Source organism: Polistes dominula, unplaced genomic scaffold, assembly GCF_049000335.1.
Source record: "Polistes dominula isolate Pdom_NZ unplaced genomic scaffold, Pdom_raw_medaka contig_77, whole genome shotgun sequence".
NCBI lineage: Eukaryota > Metazoa > Arthropoda > Insecta > Hymenoptera > Vespidae > Polistes > Polistes dominula.
Window position 1 is genome coordinate 2,686,377 of NW_028301152.1, and position 23,867 is coordinate 2,710,243.

Consider the following 23,867-nt stretch of genomic DNA (forward strand, 5'->3'; position numbering starts at 1 on the left):
GCTTTCATTCAATAACGGTTGAGAAGTAATATATTCATCTAATCTTTTTAACCTCTTTCTAAATTCTTTTTTTTCTTTTCTTTATCTAGATTATTTCAACGGGATTCATAAAGAGATAATTGGTTTTATTTATTATCATGTGAAAACGAACATAATTATTTTTAGGAAAGATAAACAATTTTCTTACATAAAATAAAGTACATTTGAAAAAGTCGAATTTCATGGTATCTCGATTTCAGATCACTTGTAGGAGGACGACTTCGTTGTCAGGGAATTCGAGTACCACCTTTCTCATCCTTCTCTTCTTCTGTGTGTTCGACTCGCGTATCGTGTGTGCTACGGTTATCTTACGTGAGTTCGCATCGTGAGAAGCTCGATTTCCCCGAGGAATACAGAAACCAATTTCTAGGTTGCCTACTGCACCGCGATCGTCCAACCGACCAAACGTTTGACCGACTAGGTGAAAGACAGTGCTCAAAGAGGAATGAAAGTAGCTGAGGGAGTATGTATCTCATGAAAAGGTTGTCGTATAAAAGGACGAAAGACACGTTCAGCTAAATGTTTGCGTGTTTCGCGAGTATATCTACGAATCGACTAAATAAGAGTTAGGTATATTGTTGTCAATGATACACATTCTTGGAATTTTAAAGAAATCCATGATCTTTGAGATAATATTTTTTTTTAAATGGTTTTTCATTTATAAACAATATGTTTATACTCCTTTCTATGAATGAATTTAATGTATTGTTCTTTTTCTTTAGATCATTTCATTTTTTATCCCCTCTTTAATCATCACGATAAGAACTTATGAAAAGTACGTCAACTTACATCGTAGCCGGAGAATTCACCCTTTCCAGGTGGTCCAGGAGGTCCTTGAGCTCCCTTTTCACCTGGTATTCCATCTCTACCTGGTTCACCTTTCTGTCCTTGAGGACCTTCGGGTCCAAGTACTCCTATATCTCCTTTTTCACCTCTTGCTCCAGGTGGACCTTGTAATCCCCTTTCTCCGGGTGGTCCTGCTGCACCCTTTACCAAAAATAATCATTAAGTAATTGAATTGCTTTATCCTTTTGTAAAGAAAATTAGTCATTATTACTTTATTACTTATAATTAAAAAAATTATTCTGCTTACAGTGAGACCCATCTGCCCTTGCTTTCCTTCCTTTCCAGGGACACCTGGTTCGCCCTTCGGTCCTTCGATCATTTTTGGCATCGTGAAGGATGTCATCAAGGCTGTTGCATTGCATGCACATTTTCCTGGTTCTCCTTTAGGACCTGGTGGACCTTGTGGTATTTTTACTGGCCAATCCTGACAAAATGAAGAATGTTAAAATAACGAAAAGGTAATCAATTTGCATTAGAAATTCTTAATTTCAATTTTCAAGTGAATTCAATGGAAAATGGAACGTATTCACATACCGAATAGTTATGATGCCGATGTGAGTGCTATGCACAGTGTTTCCTGATATGCGATTCGATATTCTCACGCTAAATCAATTCGCTCGAATAACCAGATGAATGACTGATCGCGGATGCGATCGTGTCATATCCGTGTACCGTAAATACGAACATCACGTATTATCGACGTTGCAATGACTTATATAACGTCATGACCATAAGGCTTCAATGGAATGAAGTTATTGTTGACATTTACGAAGGGATACGTTTAATCATTTTCACTTATTTTAGGTTCATGAATTAAGGTGTAGTTTTTTATTTAATTTATCACTCATGTTATCTCCCGGTTAAAAGTATATAAATCAAGGTTTTATAAAAGGTATTAAAAAAGACTATAGGTTGAACGCGAACTCGGTGAATCCGAAGTTTTTTGGCAAAATTTCAAGAGAGTTTTATCACAATATCTACAGGGTGTAAAAAATATATGTGTCTTATTAATACTTAATTTTGTATAAATTTTTTACAAATATGTTTGATCAAAATATGATAAGATTCAATTTTTTATTGATTCTATCGTATTGTTTGAAAATTATCGTCTTAGAAGAAACGTCCCTCAAGTATAGTTTTTTCTTAACAGAATTATTAAATAACATTTGATACCTCGTCGTTTGAATCATATCCAGGTCCAGGTGGTCCGGGAGGACCTGGTGGTCCTCGAACGCTCTCGCCTTTATCTCCTTTGTCACCCTTCTCACCTTTTGGACCTTTATCTAAAACAAAAGAGATTTTTTAGTTTCATATTTTTAATCGAAACATCGTCCACGAATCTGCGAAATTCGAGCATTGTTTCGTCTTTTGAATTTCTTACGAAAGATATTATTTCACAGAAAGATATAGCTGCGGCTTTATGTAAATGCTATTACTCACAGTCTGGGTTGGGAGGAGGAGGCGTGATGAACGGTGGTGGGTTGCTTTCTTCATTTTTATCTTCGTCGTACTCTCGATCGATCTGCAAAGGAATAACAGAGAAAAATCGATAACGTAAATATATGTGCATGCGTTTTATCATCATTGAAAGAAGATCTCGAATTGAACAATTTTTATGGTTGCTCGTTTTAATTTCATTTTAAGCATCAATCTATGTACTTATGTATATACATACAGATATGTAATAACAATTAGCCGTTAAAACGATTATAGCATTATATATTAATTAAGCGTATATATTATTTTAAAAATTTGTTTGATTAGTAGATTTTGTTAGACTCTGATATAAATGATTCCCATACAAAATATTCATTCGTATTGTTAAAAAAATAAGCTATTTGAAAACGTTAAAAAGCACATCGGTTTATTATAAAGTAGTGAAGACTGCAGATCGTATTTTCGCTGAGGTTCCCACTCGATGGATGCTTTTAAAGCGAGCATATAATATTAGACACTGACGGTGATTAATGAAGTTTCAGGCAAATCAGGCGGTTGACTGTACGGTTAGGACACACGACACCTGCCCTAAGTGTTTTCCGATAATTATTAGTAATGGCGCGGTTTTATCGAAGGGGGTAGTCATCCTTCGTTCGACATTTTTCCGTGATCGACGGACGTTCGCATTATTGGGAAAATATTGATGATTGAACGAATTTAATCGTTCATATATATTTTTTTTTAAACCGGACCATGAATGATGAGTAGGATTAACAAAAAATTTATTACGTAAGTTTACTGGAATATGTTCGCCATCAATAATAGTCTTATATTCTTCTATAATTTAAGTTAGATTTTGCTAAGGTTAGTGTCTAATGCAAATTCACATGCTCAAATTTGTAGTGAAGAAATGCTTTATATTTATATTAGTTCTTTTTTCCTCTACGGTAACTATGAGTTTATAAAAAAAAAGGAAATGAAGCTTCTAGAAAGGATTCCTAACCGGACAGTTCAAGTCATGACCATGCCAAGCATCCAAAGCATTCTTCTTCCCAGCAACTCACGTATTTGCTGTACCGCAATGCCGCATTGCCGTTCTTCAAATCATCAGCATTCCAGCAGAACGCTTAACGAGCAACATCTTTTTAAAAATCTCATATAAAAAATAAATCATGAAACTATTCTAAAAATAATTAATTAGAATTGTATTTCATGATGGAAGGTCTAGAATGTAAATTTACAGTTATAGTTAAAATTATTTTAAATTACGATCACAGATAATCATAAATTAATACGCATAATTTCTTCTTTACCTTTGTAATTTATTAAATTAGTAATAATTAACCTCGTCATTATAATAGACCAGCAATCTGGTCTGCAATTCATCATTCGTTTGATTTTCTTCTTCGACTATCAGGAGTAAATATTTTCGTTGCACGAGTTCTGTTGTCATTGTTAATTTCGTGTTTTCCTACGTGCTAGACTAACGTATGTAAATATACATGTTTGAATAGTATATGTATAGAGAAAGGACACTCGAACAAAAAAATTCTTCCATTTTATTTTGCAGTTTGTATTCCAAAATTTATTCGTTTCTTTGGAGTAGAATATAGACTTCGTATACAATTATTTTTATATCAATTGAATCTTTATCAGAACGAGAGAAGAAATAATCCGAAGAGACAGAATATCGTTCAACACAAAGATGAAATACAATTACAAAGTCAAAGGTAACTTCTAAACGTACGGAAAGTTACAGAAAATTTTCTCTCAGGATCTATCGAAACGTTTTTTCTCATTCTTAACTTTATTTATCGACTTAAAAAGTTAAAGAGTATGACGGGATAAAAAGAGTGTGTTGTGTCTTTGTCTATCAGTTAACATTAATAGAGCTCATCCTGTTAGCTTCATTGATCCTCGAACATCGTGTCGTGATGGTCGTTAACAGGACATTTGAGAAACGTTTCGTAGATAGTAGCAGTCAGAATGAAGAGAACGTATCTTACGAAGGTAACCGCAAACCATCTTCCAATCTGTCGTACGAAGAAATGCCTCCATTCCTATCGGCGTCTAGTGAAATTGGATTGGCTTAATGAATTTACCGCGCAGCTGCGAGTTTCGAAAGTGGGTCGAACCGAAGACGGGTTCATCAAATCGCTATTGGTCTAAGACGTTTCGCACCATGTTCTGTTCTGATTTTAGTGACGGAATCTATCGCTTCACTTTCAATGAAAATACGCAAACATGCTAACTTCTATGAATAGTTATTACTTTAGTTTTAAAATCGTTGAAATTCTTCTGGTTAAGCGTAAGATAAATAAAATAATTAATTGTAGATAAGATAATTATTTGATTCACTTAACTATTTGAAATAATTAAATATATATTATTTTACTTTGATATATTTGTGAGTTGTGTTTGTTAATTAATCTTTGAATTATAAATCATTCAAAGTATGTGTTTTTATATTTATATAATCAAGGAAATAATTAAATCAGTAAACAATAAAAATTATTTAACGCACAATTTCTTTGATTAATCGATACACTGTCATGAAATAATTATTAAAAATTTATTATATGCCAAAATACTGTCGTAAAAATAAAAATTTCTACATGCGAATATAACATTCGCATTCTTATCGTCAGTCGTTTTAAACGAGCCCTTAATTCCGTACGCGTTGCATCAGATGGCACATGGTGTTACAATCGACTTCGTAAAGCGAGCAATTGAATGCACATAAAAATGAATGCACGTGGCATCGGCTGCAGGAAGATTTTATTTGAAAATTTGTGGGACTGACAATGAGTGAAAATTTTAAATGGGAATAGGAAGATTTATTTTATCATATATATTTGAACGTCACATCGAATATTTAATTACGATCTGAGAATAATGTTCATTATGATAATTTATAGATTTATACATATAGAAATAATTTCATTATTCAATTTGCCTGAATTCGAAATTGAAATAGTTAATATAATTTGGAACGTTAAACCATATTGATTTGATTCATCTAAGACCCCAGTTTTACAAAAACATAAGAAAAAATAGATTTATACTGTCTTAAACTCGATAGAATATAATAATATGAAGGTATCTTGTTTTGTGGTTACTACAAGAAGCAATAATTAGATGACGTTATCTTGTTTACTCGAAATTTACCTTACGGATTCCAAATTGCTCGTCTTGATGCCCAGTAAATTAAATTGTCCTTATTCCGCAGAATGCACGTGATAGCGGTCGGTATAGAGATCAACCTGGAATCTGTTGTGGTGACCTTACGTTATTAAATTATCATAGCTGAAGAAGGAAACCCTGCACACGAGATCGACTGTCTGATTATGAGTAGAATTATAGTTAAATATTAGTTCCGAGTAGTAAGGAACTAGACTCTTGCTAATTTCTTGTAGAGTTAATTCATTTTAGAGTAATGGACGTTCAACTTACGAAAAGGATTTGTCTAAGGGAAGATGCAAGATGTAAAATAAGAATATAAATAATTAGTTATTCTTAAATTTTATGGACAAAATCGACATGAAAAAATTGAACGGATTAATACTTCTTTTTGAATTTAGTTAGTAGATTTTGGTAGATGTGATAGAGATCTGTAAACTTCGCTTGGATTAAGTCAAACTCCATAATGACTGAGGTGGATAGTGAAGCATGAGATCCGTAGTAAAGTCGCCATTGCGAAATCCTAACAGCATTCGAAGATTATCCTTTCAGTATTTACGAGATTATCTTCATAACCCAATTCCTAGATTTCTCTGTCTCATACGAAACGATCGACATCCTTTTGAAAAGTCTAAAGACCAGGTCCTTAGTAGGATGTCGTTCTTCTTTGAGGATTATTATTTGACTATCCAAGTTGAAAGCTTCATTTCGATAAATTGGTGCAGCATGATTTAAACAAATTAAAAGCGAAGCAATTTTAAATTCTTTTTAATTTAATAATCATTGCAATTTTTTCGACAATTAGGATCACAACGAATAGTTATTTGTCCGATTAAAAAATTATTTTCGTTAGTGAAAAAACGGCACACAACATAAAAAGCTATAAAAAATTTTGGGTTAGTACGAACATTTTAAAATTAAAAGATGTGAGTTTTGTTTAGTAAAACAAAAAGAAAAAGAACGTTGGACTCTTGTCTACCTTCTCTAAGCCAAATTCTCCTATGACATCAAATGAATTGACATCTTGATCGCCGGATCCAAATTGTTCATCTGAAGGAAACTATAAAGAGAATTTTACATTAGCCATTTTCAAAATAATGTAACAATCGCCATTATAACTGCTTGTCCCGTTTCTCTTCGTGCAACATCCTAATTATAGTTTCATAACTTTGAAATTCTTCGATATCGCGCGATGTAGTAGCTCATTAAATTAGACGATAAATCGTTCGTGTATGTCGTAGATGTTTGTTGTATTAGATTGCATTCTGCACAGCTGAGATACAGCTGGTGAAGTTAATGCGTTCTTGAACATAAAGTTGGCCATAGTGTTGTCGAAAATTGGATACTTCCAAGTTTACGATCTTTGGCTTAACCCTACTGAATTATCAAATTCGTATTATACGAGAAAGCCTCGTTGTTCCTACGTTTCTTGCAGGATATTCGTCTGTCTAACCGATTATTTCACTTATGATAATTCCATTCTATTTCTGTTTGCAGTATTAAATGGTAATTATGCAGTGTTACTAATTGCTACGTTTCTAGATCGTACATTTTCGAGCTGTTTGTATTACAATATAGATCTAATAGTATTTATATATTCTCTAAAGTTTCATCTTTATATTTTTTTGTTTATATCATTAATTGTAGTATTATAAGTGAGGAATATGTAACTGGCTTGAACAAATATTAGCAATGTGAGGAACTCTTAAATATATTAAATAGAATAATTAATTAAGTTTCAACTAAAAGTAACTTACATTAACAATTGCTATTGTCAATGTACACAGACGTACACTTTATAGTAATAAAAAAAATTAAAAATTAAATTTAATCGAGCTACAAATACAGTGTTCAGATAATTTCAAGGTATTATACCAACTTGTCCCTGTATTACCTTGTTCTGGTTTTCATACAAATTACACGTTTCGTTCTTTATGTAATAGATTTATAATTTAAAGAGTAATGCAATAGCGCAGAATATTACATTCTCGCGGTAACTGATATATTAAATTTCGTCGAAATTTATTTAAAAATTAGTGGTATAACGGAGCCAAACACTAACGCATACTACTCGTAGAGATATTCATTCGTAGACCACTCCGTAGTATATTAATATGATCACGAGGAAATATCGCATATGCTTTCTGGTTGTGTGTATGCAATGGAATCGAGTTAAACTTTATCGCATTCCAGTGATTTCTGATTTGGCACGTGTTCCTCTCAATTATTCAAATTCTCTGCTTGCATCGCTTCATGAAGAGGAGATCCTCTGCACATTTCGAAAGCTAAACTTTGCAAAACGTGAGTACGTAATTACTTGAAGATTTACTTTTGACTGACTTGTTAACGTTATTGAAAAATAATTTATTTTTTTAAAGATAACATAAAATATAAATGTTACTAACTATAACTTTATAATAATAATAATTTTAGTTATTGTATTGTTCACGTTATCAAAGAGTAGCTGGTTTTTTATTATTTACGAAGATAATCGCATAGAAATAATAAAAAAAACTTCTTACTAATTGCGCTTTAATTTAAACGAGAAGTTCGACAAATCCTACGATAGCTGAGACATTAAGAAAGTTTGCATGTACAATCGATCTTCTTCTCTTTCGTGAATGATATTCATTGATCTACCTTTTGTGTTGTGTCAGTGAAATAAAGTAAAAGCAATTCATAAAATCTTTTCAAATCGATCTTAAATTCGAATATATGAGTTGACCATACGCTTGTTTTTCAATTTGAAGATTTGAACTTCGTTTTTTTTTACCATTTTCATAATCAACCTCCTTTATTCTTATCTTTTTCTTTATTCCCACTTCTTCGAGATTAACGCTTTACTAAATTAATTACGATACGTCGGCAATCTAATAAATTACTTACTCCGATGAAATTACTTTGTTCACCGACGTAAAGAAAAACGCGAGAGACTAAAACAAAGGAGATTAATGATGAGACGAAAATTGCAATATTCTATGGTATCCTTACGGAAGGCGTACGACGAAACGTCAAACGATCAAAAACTTTCCGAAAGAAGATCATAAGATAGTTAACGGATAATTAAAATTAATTTTCAGATCTAAATAATGTCTTTCCGTGAACGACGCTCGTTTAAAACGAGATACCTTTCGGTTCCAGTATTTTCTTTTTTTTGGGTTCAATTGGAACACGATCGTCAGATATGAACTCGAAAGTCAAAGCTACGTCGTGGAAAAAGTTTAATTAAATAATCTCACGCTTTTTTAATGTAACGATGCGAAGAAGGAGATGCAGCGTGGGTGAAATGCAAAAGTGTATGAAACCATGATTTTGAAAATGAGAATAAATTAAAGTAATCAGTACATACGATTGTTATAATGATGATAATAATAATAATGGTGATGATGATGATTATGATGACAACATTACTTATACGAAAGAGTTAAAAAAGTCTTTACAGTTACAATTAAAACTGCTTAAAAGCAGTTAAGCAAACCGAGAAATTAACTCGACTGTTTTACCTGAAATTCAGATACGTAGTTTTTAAATGTTTAATGGAACTTTATCTCTTAAATGTGCGTTAACTTGGTAAAGTGATTATCTTTATATTTTATTGTACAGCTAATTATCTTCATTTTATTGTTTTTTTTTTTCAATTTTTTTTCCATTAACATTACTTTAAAAATCATTATCTTTGTACAAAAATTTAGAGAGAAAATGACAGAGTTGATCTTTTTTTATTTTATTTTTTTTTTTTTAATGTAATTCATCCTTGGAAAATGTTTAAGTTTTGATAATGACGTCATGCTATCTTTTGCAACACGTTAACACTCTTACACATTATATATATTTTTGAAGTTCCTAAACTTTTTTAACATTTACCGCAGTTCATTTTATGTATTTAGTCTTATCAACCAGAATGTTACGTTGTGTTGAAAAATATGTTTTTTTTTAAATCATTTTTAAACTGTAGGCACGCGTATACTGTGTCCTATTATTTTTTTTTCTGGCGAAATACCATGGATTTATCGTGGTCGTGTATGTGTGTGGTGTTACATGAAACAATGAATTTTTGTTGGCACAGTTTGGATTTTCTGTAGATACAGACGATTGAAAGAGATTTATGTCAGCTGTCGTTGTATCGGATGAAAAAAAAAATCAGATTATTCTTATCGTATATTCGAAATCCAGCAAGAGAGAAAAGGAGAGAGGGGGGAAAAGGAAGGAGAGAGAGAGAGGTGGTAGGGGGGGATAGAGACTCGAATTTTATTGGAACACGAACGTGTTATAAGCAGTGCTATATATTATTTCGCATATATTTACTCGAATTTTTACAAATCGATATTCGAAAACTTCAATTTTATTTTCTTGGTTCTATATGTGCGTTTGTATTATATAGTATATGTGTTGGTATACTTACGAGATTTTATTTGGAAATGTCATTGTCGAAATAACGCAGATTTTAATTGTATCAAGAGATCTTTAGAAAGGATATATAAGCTTTTGAGATTACGGTTATAAAGGATTAGGACGTCGCTTAACGGACGTTATGATTCTTTCAACGTTCATATAACGTTTCGGTTTTTCTTTTTATACTTCCCTCTTCTTTTTCAAAGACCCTTTCTTCATTTCCGTTCTGCTCTTCTTTTCTTTTCCTTTTTTTTTGTTCACAAGCAGAAACGTATTTAACGTCCCATGAAATTAGAACCCTTGACACCTTTGAGAGAATGAGAAGCGCGAAATTTCTCTCTTCCAGCTGTTCTCTCGCAATGACTTCGAAGAATATCTTTCTTTTTCTTTTCTTTTTTATTTCTCTTAAAAAAAAAAAGAAAAAAGAAAAAAATCGCAAGTGACGTATGTTATATTCCGTCTCGAACGCTTGCTTCTTCCTTCTTATTCGAATCCTCCTTTTTTATACGTCGCTGGTTGTAACGAGCTTTATTATAAAGTTACATGAAAAAAATGCAGCGAAAAGGTCGAGTTAAACAACGACCTCCATTTGCCAAAGAAAGTAGGACAAATTATAATTGTTCTAATTGAATCGTCCGCAGAACAGCACGTTATGAAACTACGCACCGGCTAAGCTCGTGAAAAAGTTTCATTTCTCGCCGACCATGAATCGTTAAATATCGTGAGTCGGAAATTATTTCAATATTTTTCACTTATAATTAGAAATACAACGAAGAGGCATATAATGGTACATGGTTTGTATCAATTTTGATAGAAGAACGTATGTATGTCGTGAAAGAAGTACGTGAGCTTCGCATATATTGCATTAGTTAGTAGAATCACGTACGAGAAAGATGCATGCGAATTTCGTGAGGTATGCTGCAAGTTTAAAAAGTTTTATTACGACGTTTCTTTGTTTTGAGTGACTTAAATAATCGAAACTTTTGCTTATTATACTCCTATATATTTATAATAATATTGAAGTGAAAACTTCTTTAAAATAGGGAGTAATTTGAAAAAAATGAAACGTGGCGGCGATGTAACGGAGCGGCGGGCGGCTAGTAACAGCCACGATATTTAGTAAGAAGAGAAAAAGAGACAAACATATAGGTCTGCGAGAGAATGAGACAGAATATAGTTATACAGTTTTTCCTATTCTCGGTCTTTGATTCGTAGTCCTCACTCCTGGCTACTAAGCTTTGTGTGTGTGTGTGTGTGTGTGAATTATTTCCCTCGATAAACATCCTACGATTTTTGTGTCTATCTATGACTATCGCATTCATCAATTTATATTGCTTGAATATGGAACTGTACTTTTTATCAGCTATTCCACTCAGTGACCATACCGGTGACCTTTGTTATATATGGTAATAATATTATAATAGATAAACCCTATAATTTTCTTACTCTTGAAACTGTGCATTCGTCTCATTTTCTCGAAATTTAGTTTTTTGAAGGTTTCAATTCTAACACGTGTGATCTACACACATGATTTTTTTCAGTTTATTTCAATTCGTTTGTGTAGTTATTTTAATGTATTTGACAAATTATATTATATATTTATCATATATTTACAGTGATTATCACGTAAAATCGAAATATATTGAAACTTTATTATTTCGTATGGGGGCAAGCTTAAAACGTTGAAATATTCTCTTCTGTAAAAGTAAGCTTTAAATAATTATTTTCCAATTCTTTACATAAGATACAATATTCGCGTAATATAATTGTGTTGTAAATGTTTTTGCAATATCATAATTGTTTAAACATTACATATTTATTAATATACTTTGAATATTAAACAATTTCGATCTGATATTTTATTAGATGAAAATTTTCAACTAAAATCATCACTGGTCAGAAACGTTAAAACAAATTCATTTTAGTTTAAATAGTTCTAAATAGTAGAAGAATATATTAGAGTATTAGATATACCTTAAATGATTGTTAATTAGTCGAAAAAATATGTATATTGTAGTTTAAAGCACGAAGTATCGACGTACCTCCTCTTCAAAATTCACCGTTCGACTATCTCATGAAAATCAGTTAAAAATCTTTTATTGATTTCTTGTCTACCTATATGACTTTAGGAAAATATAAATTCTATTTATTTCGAATATTATTCTCGTTATACATGTGTATCCTTTAGAAAGTCATAAAAACAATAATTAATAATAGAACTTTCATAGAGGATAACGAGCCAGTCTAACGATGGATTTCGAAGAGGGAGGTAAGGTCGATCATATACTCTGTGCTTCTAGATTACAATATACATTTTCTCCGATTAATTAACAATTATTTGAGGTAAATCCAATACTTTGATGCATTCTACTTATATTTAAGATTGTTTAAACACATAAACATTGGTTATAATATTACATACCTGTTAACGTACTTTGAATATAAAATAATTTTAATATGTTGTTATTTTATATGTCTTTACATATATGAATGTTTTAAACTCGATTCCGTCATTAGGCCAAAATTTAAACAAAACATGCATCGGTGATTTTATTATTTACCTGTCAGTGATCTGCTAGATTTTGACGTATGAATATCATTTAATATTTTAATAATTATTTATCATATAAATCATAGCACCGTTTTGATGTATTTTTATAATCGCTGGAATATCAAACGCTCGATTTTAATGATGGTTTTTTAGTTATTTCGAAATTCTGTTAATCCTAAACACATTATATCAATAGTTCTCAAGCAAATATCTAGTAAGAATATTTGCGAACAGTTTTATGTAATACTCACTGTATATTTTTACTGTGATATTTTACTTTTAAATTAAACTCTCGTTGTTTTCTTTTTTAAAATCATTTCATTTTTCACGTTTGTGCTGATTCTAGTTATAACGATTCTCTAATGTGGATTTTTTTTTTCGTTTAAAGCAAATTACAAGTCGGCCATGTCGAGAACGACGTGCCGCTGGCTCAGACCTGAATTTGGATTATTGTTATTAGCATGAATTTTCATAAAACGTTCCAACTATGTCTCGTTCTTGCCTCTAGCGACATCACAGGAAACGAATCACAAATGGCATGGAAATTTCCATATATAACTTTTCTGAAGTGATTCCATTGTTTCAACGTTTTTATCTTACCGATTACAGAGCGTTAGTAACTAAAGATAAAAAAAATTTTCGATAAATTAGGAATCATTATTTCCGAAGAGTTAGACGAGTAATTCGATCTTAAGATTTTTGTGCCTTCTGTAATCGATATAAGATATAAGAGGTTATGTGAAATTTTCACGTTACATCTCCACGAAACTTTTGATCACTCTTGAACATATCATCGTCCGACATACGATCCCTGTAGTTTTGTTGAAACGGGCTCTTCTTTCCTCCTGTTTCAAGCATTTTGTATTACCTTTTTAACTCTCTCTCTATCTCTTATTATCTCTCCTTCTTTTTCGCATCCAATAGCTCGATGAACCGGTCAGATTGGTCTCGAATTTCACCCAATTCTAGAGACGAAAACCCCATCGTTATTGGCATGTCCATCGCGCTTTGTAATTCGAGCATTCAATAATTTACATTCGATCCTTTATTCAGAGAAAAAAAGGAAAATCAACAATAATCTTGATCAGGTAATGAACTGTATCTTCATTTTAATTCGAATTTTTTGTGTAATCCCATTTTTGATGGATGCGATGTAATACATGATTTTTAATATTAACAATTGAGTTATATGAACAGAAATTTCATAACGATATCTTCTGCCTACGTAAAAGTTCTAATACTTTTCTTTAAAACCATTTTGTTTATTTTTCATGTTATTTTTGAAAACATTGGCCTGGTCACCACAAACATTCCATCTTGTATATGTGTACATAGTATAAACCTCCGGTTATATACATTGCAAATTAATAGTTTAGTTTGCATCACGTACTAGTTACGTATTCTAAATACTCTATGCGTTTGATATACATGCCAAACTTTCTTTACATGCCATATAAATACCGCAGTATCTAAAGATTGTTACGAGAATTTTGCTTGAACTCCGTTTGATATTAAAGAAAATATTCACGAAGATACGTCAATTTTTCTTTTGTTTTTATTTTTTCATTTTTTTTTTTTCATTCACAAATTCAATTTTGATTTTAAAGTTAAATTTTGCGTTTTTCCATTGCAGTGTCATGCGATAATTAAAACGTCAACGACAATACCGTGGATTCACCATTTTAACAAAGTCATTTTAGCGTTAACTTCAGCTTTTTCGTTCTTCTCGTATCCTCACTGTGTCACTATGTAGTCTATGTGACGGCACACGATGGACCAAAATACAAACTCATTTTCAATCGTATTTAGAGTATTTCTACTACGTTAAAAATATGTATAGTATAAATTCGTGTGTTCTATTTTAAATGTTTTTAAATAGAAAAAATATTAAGGTAATGTATACAAAAAATATATAAACAGTTTTAGAAAAGAAAATATCTCACAAAGATTTTTATTCCACCGTGTATGGATACAGATAAATTAATAAATTAAACCTAAACCATCTGAAAATAATGGTTTATTTTTTGATCCTCCTAATAATTTAATCGAGACATTGAATGTATTTGAGTTATTTTTTAAATTGAAAGAGAACAAAGTATAAAAAGAAACCGTGAATACAATATTTTTCGTTAAACTCGCTATTATTATTTATTAGGAATTTTACTTGAAAAAATTGTATAATATCGTATATTTTATTATAGATAGATATGTTTATGTATAATCACGTTCTCACTCGTTTTCTCATTTTGTTCATCTTCCTTTTTCTTATTTATGAAAAGAAGAAAAAATGCCATAACAGTTACGTTTCATTTGTTTTCTTTAAAAGCAAATAGTCTACATCTACATATACTTGCGTGTCCTGTATCGTCAAAACTTCGGCAAAATTTCATGAAATTGGAGCTCCGCCACAATCATAACTCTTCCTTCCACGATGCTCGCAACTTTCATTAGCTCTCTATCTTCCTTTCTCCTTCATAAACCGAACCGTATCTCGCTTTTTATCGGTACAAAGCACGGAACGACGGTAGAATTCTCAAGCCGCAAATGTTGTTGGCCAGAAGAGTGGAATTATTAATCGTAGAATTTCCCTTTGTCTTAAAAAATTGACCGATATAAATAATTTTCTTTTCATGCTTTCTAAGAATAATTCTCGAAAGGTAATGCTTTTGCGAGAAAAAAAAAATGAAAATCTTCAAGATATCTTCTCGACTCAAAGTTACATCGTTTTAAAATGTTTAATGCATCGATAATTTGTATAAAAAGGCGTGTTGAAATTAATAGATAAAATCGTTCGATATAACTCACATAACTTCTATCAAATATTTCTGATATATTTAACGAAATTTAAAATAAAGGAAAAGAAAAAGAACGAGCTCAAATGTTCATAAAATGATGTATCTTCAATTGGTCAACTGTTTCAATAGTAAAGTCACTTAATTGATTTAATTAATACATTGAGTTCATTGAACGTTTGACCTCTATTGATATCAACTTTGAGTTTCATATAACGTCAAACGCGAAATTATAAAATTACAAATTTTGCACAAAGCACGTTTGTGTATCGGTGAATATTTTTAATTATAATTAAATCATTCTATTGTATTTGCATTGTATTCAAACCGTTTTTATCATGGCGATATTTTATTCGATATTCGCAACAAATATAAAGAAAAAAAGAAAAACATAAAATAATATATAAACGTAGAAAAAATAAATGCAATGAAAAAAGAGAAAAATAGAAGTTTGTATCGGTTACGTTTTGATCGACTTGATGAGGATAGACGTGTGCATAGTTTCCTTGGTAGAGTTAATGATACTGTCTGGCAACACGTAGGCTCTGTCAAGCTAGATAATTGCTCGACCTACAACTTGGAAAACACGGCACATCCCGTCTGAAACCTTAACGATCACGTGTCAGGGTGCCCCATATATTGGTCTAACCTCTTCAGCTAATCGGGAGTTAGACTAAGCAAACTTTGGGGCGGATCACGTGATTAACAGCACCTTTCAAAAGCCGCACGGCTCTGTCCTTTGCCTTCAAACGCTTAACCCGATCTCTCTAGCGGTTATTAAAAATAATAATTACAAAGCCCTTAATTAGCCGCCTTTGAGATATTAGAAATGTTATTCAATTTAATAGTAGAAAGATATCCGTGAGAACCAAAACACGATATTTCCTTTATATAATTGAATCTTGTCTCTCTATACTAATCTTATTAAAATCATGACGCGACTGGTTATTATTTGTTAACTATGTGCATAATTAAGTGTAAAAGTCGAATATTATGATTCTCGTTCAATTTGACGAATTTATGGAAATGTTGTATTTCCATAATATTGAACATGTCCTGTGCCAACTTGTTATTTATGTTTGACTTTTCAAATAATTCTTCGTATATGAATGAACTCGAATTTAGCCACGAATTTGGTACAAAGAGACGAAAAATGTAAAAAAATAGCGTATGAACAGAAGAGAGAGAAAAATTTATAACCTTATCGATCTTTGCAAGTAACTCGATCATCTTTGGTTCTTATTCCGATTTCCATCACGTAGCGTGGTTCTCCCGAAGGAAAATTCATTTTCTCTCTCTCTCTCTCTCTCTCTTTCTCTCTCTTCTATCTTCGCTTGCATTACGATGTGTTGTAGCGCATCTTCCTCCGATTTCTCATAATGCGGACGAGTATTGCACGCGTACCGAATCTACATGCAAATTTCAAATTTATATCATTCAAATGAAAATCTCGTGAGCGATTGAAGTACCGTTGGCATTTTTCTGACGAATAAAATAAAAATAATATAAAAAGTTATATTGAAATTATTCTTTATAATTGTAACAAGTGTAATAGATTAAAAATATTCGAGTTTAATTGTCATTGTAGAGTATTGTAATTGTTTGATATTTTTATTTTGATTGTAAAATTTTCGTGAAATTATACGTTGACCTCTCGAAAATATATATTTTTCTCTGGTTTCATCATACATTTTTCGTTTATGATTCGGAAAAGTTATTGAATTGGAAATTTGTGAGAACAATGCTTTTATGATAATATCGTTTTCATGATTTCATGTATGATTCTATTTAACACGCAATTAACTAAAAATTCTCATTAATATGTGGAACATTGAAATATGCTACCATTAGGGTTGAGAACTAGATCTACTGTGTTTTCCAAGCAGTAGGTTTTGCTATGTTAAAAGAGTGAAGAATAGGTAACCTTTAAGTTACATAACGAGATTAATAGGACGATGAATCATTCATCGAATATTTATGATACATAAACAGTAATCTATAATATTAAAAGATGAACCATTCTATTTTTAAATTGATTCGATATTAGTGATTTATCAAGATTATATTAGCAAGAACAATATTGAGAAATGGAAAAGATCAAATCAATTGAAATAGATATAAAAGAAGCGATTATATATTCAAGTATCTAATATAGAACATATTTTATATTACATAAAGTAACATTTTGAAATAATGAATCAATCGTGCAATAGTAATTACAAGAGTCCTTTTTTTAAAAAGAGTTTATTGGTCGTAGGGGACATCGTCGAAATGTCGACGACATAGGATCGAGTTTTATCACGTACGATGAATTTCCCGTAGGAGTTGCCCTTATGTAAGGATCTACGATTCATTCTCTCTATCTTTCTCTAAGCGATAAACTGACATGCTTTCGTTGTATTCGCACATATAGCTATCGTACAAGAACAAATAGAAGGGTGAGTTTCGAGTTAGTCATTTCAGATTCAAGCCGATTGCTGCATGCGTTCGTACTTCGGCTTTGATGTTTCGAATTGCCATTCGAAATGCATGGATGAGTATCGTTCACGATATAACTGCGGTCTATGGCTCGATTTTCACTAACATTCATAAGCACGCGTATACGTGAATACATCTAGATCGTGAATTTACATGGTCAATGTAAATGTTCAAACAAAAGCGAGAAACGTTTCACCTATCTAGGCCAATCGGATTTTAGAGATTTTTCTTCTTCACTTGATTAACTTCTCCAATTACAAACCACTCTCTCCCTATTTACAATATATATCTTCCCATCTCCCTCTTTCGTGACTAGTATTAGCCTATATTTTGAGTGAGATGCTATTGGAATTATAAACTGATGTATTCCGAATGTTTAAATTATTAGAGTGCGTAATTAACGGTCTCTTTGGACCTAAAATCTGATTGATTTGCTGATCTTTTTTTATAGTTCAATAGATTTCAATTTATAACAGAATTAAATGTAATTATTATCTTAACTTTTTTCAATAAGATTGTTAAATCATTTTCTCAAGAAAATTGTACACATCGAGAAAAGCTTTTGTTGACTTTACAATTCTTTGATTAACCACCAAAAGAAGGTTATCGATGGGAGACAAAAAGTACCGTGACGTTTGTGACATTTTTCTGCCTTCTTGTAGAACGATTTATAGTGTTAGAATTAACGTTATTTCTATCGATCTATTTTCTTCATTTCGTATAATTCTCTTTCCTCTTGTTTGCGCTTAGGAAATACATCGATACGATTGGCCACACTTTTCTCTCTCTCTTTCTCTTTCTCTTCCACTTTTTGCACGCTCCATTTATTACGCTTTACGACTGTATCTTCGATATCGTAGAGGAAGCGTTCGTAACGAGAGAAATAAAAATGAATGAATTATTGTTCACCAAAAACGTTTCGACAATTTGTAATAAAAAATTCAACTTGTCGTGTTATTCGATCCTTCTTAAAAAAAGCTTGAAGAAGACCGAAATTATAAGTAGGAAGAAGATTATCGATCGTTTTTTTTTTTATTCTGCAAAAGATCAAAAAATCCATAATTTTAATTTATAAACGTTAACACACGAACGATCGTAATATTGTCTCGTAACATATAAAACACATACATTAATGATAATGTTGTTTGCACGCGATATTTTATTGTTCACAATAATACCAATTTATGTTTACTCTATAGACACATAAAACCACAAATTTAACCAGTCGATAATTATTTTCGTGAATTATATACACGAATGAATTTGACGCTTCGTACTGAGTAAAATTTACGCGAGAAACAGATATGTTTTTAACATGACACGGTGCAATTAATTCTTATTATGAAATTAATGTCGTTGTTATGAGAACACCGACGGTCGAAATTTTTTCTCCTCTAAACTTTTCTTTTCCAGCAATATCCCTAGCGCATAGCGATAATAGAATCTAATACGGTGTGTCCGCGAAAAAAAGTAATTCTCTATCTTCCTTCCTATATCAGCCATTAAAAAATATAGCATTACCTTTTGCTGGCAGGATAATCACACCGTCATGGACTATTTGTTTTTATTGGCAATTTCCCGTTGCAATTCAGGTACTGAGCGTATTGTTTATAAATCACAGTCATCGCATCTAGTTCTTGCTATTGTTGTTATTGTTATTATTATTATTCCTTATCGTAGAAGCATCCCAATGCGATCCTACAATATCGTTAATGGCCGCCACACTTGCTGATATTTCGATAACATGTATCACGAGCATACGTACGAATAGAATATTAAGGATTCCAAGCACCTTCTTTTGTATTTTTTTTCTATTTATCATACGATTTCTATGTTTAAAAATTCCATAAGTGTTTCCGTTGAACGATAGATCACACGAATTTTTAATACTACGTATTAAAAGAGGTTCAATTCATTTATTAAACATTTTGTGTGATTACATATTTACGAATACATGAATGTAAAAATAATCTCATAGAAATAAATAATCTTTTCATATATAGGTGGACCTTAATACGAGCTCGTTGAAAATTGTTCTTGATAATCGTACATTTCAGTCGTTGTCAATGTCCAATAATCATTATATGAATTAATTTCGATCAAAATGCAATCTAATCGAGGCATGTTTTCAACGCCTATCAATACTACGAATGTTTCTACGAACACCGATTGGAATATAACTCATTTAATAACAAACAATCGTTCAATTAATTTTATTAATTAATTCTATCATTAGACATTTATATTTTCTAGACGCTTATGCAACTAAAAAACGTAATGTAATGTAATTTATGTTTGAGTAAAGTTTTTGAAGATAGAAATAAATACAAAGTTAGCAAGATAGGTAAGAATGACGATTATTGTTATTTATCATTCATAACTATTCTATAAAGGCATTGCACATACGAAACTTCATTATTATTGCATCGAGGGACCAGTGGAAAGCCCGTAGATCGTTGCTACTATTCAATCGAGTCTCATTATCGTTGATTTAATCCTCAGCTCCCACTCATTCTATTTCTCTCTCGGTACTTTCCTCGATTTATTCGGTACCTCTACTTTCCGCGGGCATACGTTTACCAAATTTCGTCCGGTCAGTAATTTAGCCTATAATAAATTATTGAACCGATTCCATTCGAAAGATAGGAATTAATGTTTCGTACCAGCTGGACAAATTTATTCACGACGATACAAGTTAATTCGGCGAATAAGCTCGTGGGATAAATTAATCAAACAATTGCAAAAATATTCTGATGAGTGTAGAAGAACATCTTCTCCAGATTAGCGAAGTGAATTTCCTATCTCATAGATGATTCTTCGATTCGACGACCTGTGTTCCTCAACCGAGTACCTTTGTCTAGTATGTATATTATACATGTATGAGTAAATGTATATACACATATAATATATATATACATACTGATATAGATGTACACAGGTCGTAGTACTAGACAAATGCATATACATATACATGTATTCTAGTATTATATACCGATCACGACATTATTCCTCGAGGATGGTCGTTGCCCGTGCCGCTTCATAAATTGCTCGATTTATCGTTGCTGACTCACCGCGATCCGTTCAAAGCGCGATTGCTGCCCGCGAGGCTGTAAGCGAACAGGTAAAGCCTCGACCACGAGAGAGTAGCTACGACTTGCTCTCATAGGAAGTCGAGAATAACCGACGAATTGACGTACGATATGGGAAATCAAATTTGATGAATTTCAATAGACCAACCAAGTGTATTTTCATTAAACTCTCGTTGATATGTTATTGTATCGCTTTATTTTTACTAGTTTCATTCATAAGTAAGCGCTTTTATAAGAATCAGAAATTATTTACAATATAATATATATTTGTTATGCAAAATGATGAAATTCGAAATTTGTATCCCAAAAAACTTGTTATTGTTATATATAAGTAATTATTTATTATTACATATGATAACAAGGACATATATTAAAAATATGTTATTTTATTTATTATTATAACGGCGTTTATATATTTATGAGTCAACCGAATATTTATTACGATTATACCTTTACTAAATAGCTTATTACCTTATTGGGAGAGAAGAAATTTTTTCCTTAAGGCACATTTCTCGAATATATATTTAAAATTATAAGTGTACTTACGTTAAATTCAGCTGTGCACTTCACCAGATCCGGTGGATGTCCAGAATAGAGTTTTAGAGATTGTAGTAGACCCTTTAAATAGATGATTAGAAAATAATAAAAAATAACTCGTAAAATCGGATTCGTCATTTTAACTGTCTTTCTTTTATGTTTGTTCACGAGTCTCGTTATTTCCTTTTCTTTTAGAAATTGTTCGAAGTTATACAAACGAATGCCGGTAGCTGTATATTCGGTTCTCACGAGTCATCAATTTTCAAGCTGTAAAAGTTAAAGGTTCCAATGAATGAAAACGAACGAACGAACGAACGAACGAAAGAAAAAATAAAAACCTTCGTGCGTTGATTTTGCGCTCGAGCGGTGCTCGATTGTCGCTTAATTGTTTTCCTTTAACCAAGTCGATCAATCATGCACTATCATTCAATTTTCCGTTTCGCTATCGAACTCCTTTTAACGAGAGAAACGAAAAGAGAAAAGTTCACGTGTGCTGGTAGTCGTGTCTTTCGATGCTAGCTTACAATGGAGAGGATCGATTCCATCGTAACGTATCGTAAGTGATATACATAAATCTAATTTTTATTTAATTACCGTAATTAAACGAAACGTTAGTTGAAACTTCAAGCTCGTTAAATACGTATATAATTTAATTTTCAGATCACAAAAGAGATAAATAAAATAATAGTCCTGATCAATTTAGCGAATATCTTTTAAATATTTTCTTTTCTGCAAATTAAGAGAACAAAAAAAGAAAATAAATTTTTTCCTTCGTTCTTGTAAATGAATATTCATTATATTATAATATTAGTGAGAAAAAAGTTGATTTATCTTTAATGCCAGTCAACATTTTTGTCCCTTTATTTTTCGAAAAAAGAAAAACGAAAATAGTAAAAAAATATAACGAAAAAGGGGATATAAAAAAGGAAGGAATAGGAGAAGAAGACGAAGAAACGGGCATGTGCCAGAACGGGGCATCGATCATTCTGAAAGTGTTCGTGGGATCGATCGATCTTCCCAAATGGCCCGCAGAAACGTGCTTTACGGTGCATTTTACAGTTTTCTCTTGATGCAAGCGTTTCCGTCGGTCGTCCGTTTCCATGTTGGGGGCTGGTAGTACCATTGCGCGCGCACACGAATCTTTTACTCTGTTGTTGTTGTGTTGTTGTGTTATTGTTATTGTTGTTGTTGTTGTTGTTGTTGTTGTTGTTGTTGTTGTCGTGTGGTAGTAACAAAGTATAGCCGTGATTTTTTTCACCCGGAAAACTCGCTTGCTACGGATTTGTACAACTGAAAAGTTGTTCTCATTCGTCCCGGGTAAATCTGTTTCCCGTTGCAGTCGTTATTTTACAAGCAAAGTACACATTCACAGAAAGAGTATGAAAGAAAGTGAGATAGATAGATAGATAGATAGAAAGAGAGGGAGAGGGAGAGAGAGGGAGAGAGAAAGAGAGAATGAAAGATGAAAGAATGAGAGTATAAGTACTACTTGTATTCAGATTAATTATAGTATCGCATAGTACCGTGCGAATTCTTTATGACATCGACTAGCTCGATATATATATTTTATATGTTTTATTTTTTGTTTCTAATTCTCCTTTTGCCTATATATGGTCCTTTTTTTTATTTTTTCTTAATTAGATGTATCTTTAATATCTTAATATCCTAAATAAAGAGTATCTATTTGTTTAAATATTTTATTAATCTTCACTTTAAATGAACGACCCAACCACGCTGAATTAACTAATTCTATATCACTAAAGTCAAGCAACGTGAGCAGAATGGATGGGTGATCCGTGCAGAAAAAAAATAGAAACCGTGTGTTGTTTTCACTTCAGAGAGGCGAGAAAAAACGCAACATCTTTATTAGTATTGGAGAGATGTAAAAAAGATTCGTAGAGAAGTGACTGGAATTCTTAAAAAGGATAATGAAAAGACACAATTAATTGTATGGGGTTTTTAGTTTTGTTTTATGAAAAAAATACTGAACATCTTTATCATTTTCGTAACGTATTACCCATAATAAAGAATAACATTGATTCAATATCGTGGACAATGGTGATCGGATGTTTGTAATTCTAGCCACAGATTATGTAAGCTCCATGATCGATCGACGTATTCTCATCATTTATAAGCAATGCCAAATTGAAACGAATGAATAATTTTTTGATATCGCTTGTCCGTTATATATTCCTCCATATACCGATTTTCAAAAAGTTTTTGAAAAGATCGTATAACTTTTAAGGGAAAAAATTTAAGACGTGAATATTTATGGCTTCGTATATATATTAATACTTCGCATTAATGTATAATAGAATTATGGTATATCTCATTTAAAAGATATAAAGAAACTTTAGAATGTTTTAACATTTTACGAGACGTAATTATTCGATGAAGATTTCATATTAATTAGCACTTTCATTTTGACATTCTAATTAAAGTTATTGTACAAAATATTACGAATTAATTAAAATAAAGTTAAATTAAATCGTTGTAGAAAAAAATGCTCACTGAATTATGAAACGA

General features: G+C 31.7%; 1 protein-coding gene across 2 annotated transcripts in view; it reads right to left on the minus strand.

Moving 5' to 3' along the window:
- Mp (collagen XV/XVIII-type protein multiplexin) overlaps positions 1-23,867 on the minus strand; it is a 202,287-nt gene that overhangs the window by 9,809 nt on the left and 168,611 nt on the right. For both annotated transcript variants that reach the window (XM_015316488.2, XM_015316487.2), the window contains exons 5-10: positions 21,351-21,422; positions 6,482-6,562; positions 2,326-2,407; positions 2,059-2,168; positions 1,133-1,309; positions 829-1,026 (exon numbers count right to left, since the gene is read on the minus strand). In XM_015316488.2, coding sequence (XP_015171974.2) covers positions 829-1,026; positions 1,133-1,309; positions 2,059-2,168; positions 2,326-2,407; positions 6,482-6,562; positions 21,351-21,422 — 720 coding nt within the window. The remainder of the gene's footprint in view (positions 1-828; positions 1,027-1,132; positions 1,310-2,058; positions 2,169-2,325; positions 2,408-6,481; positions 6,563-21,350; positions 21,423-23,867) is intronic.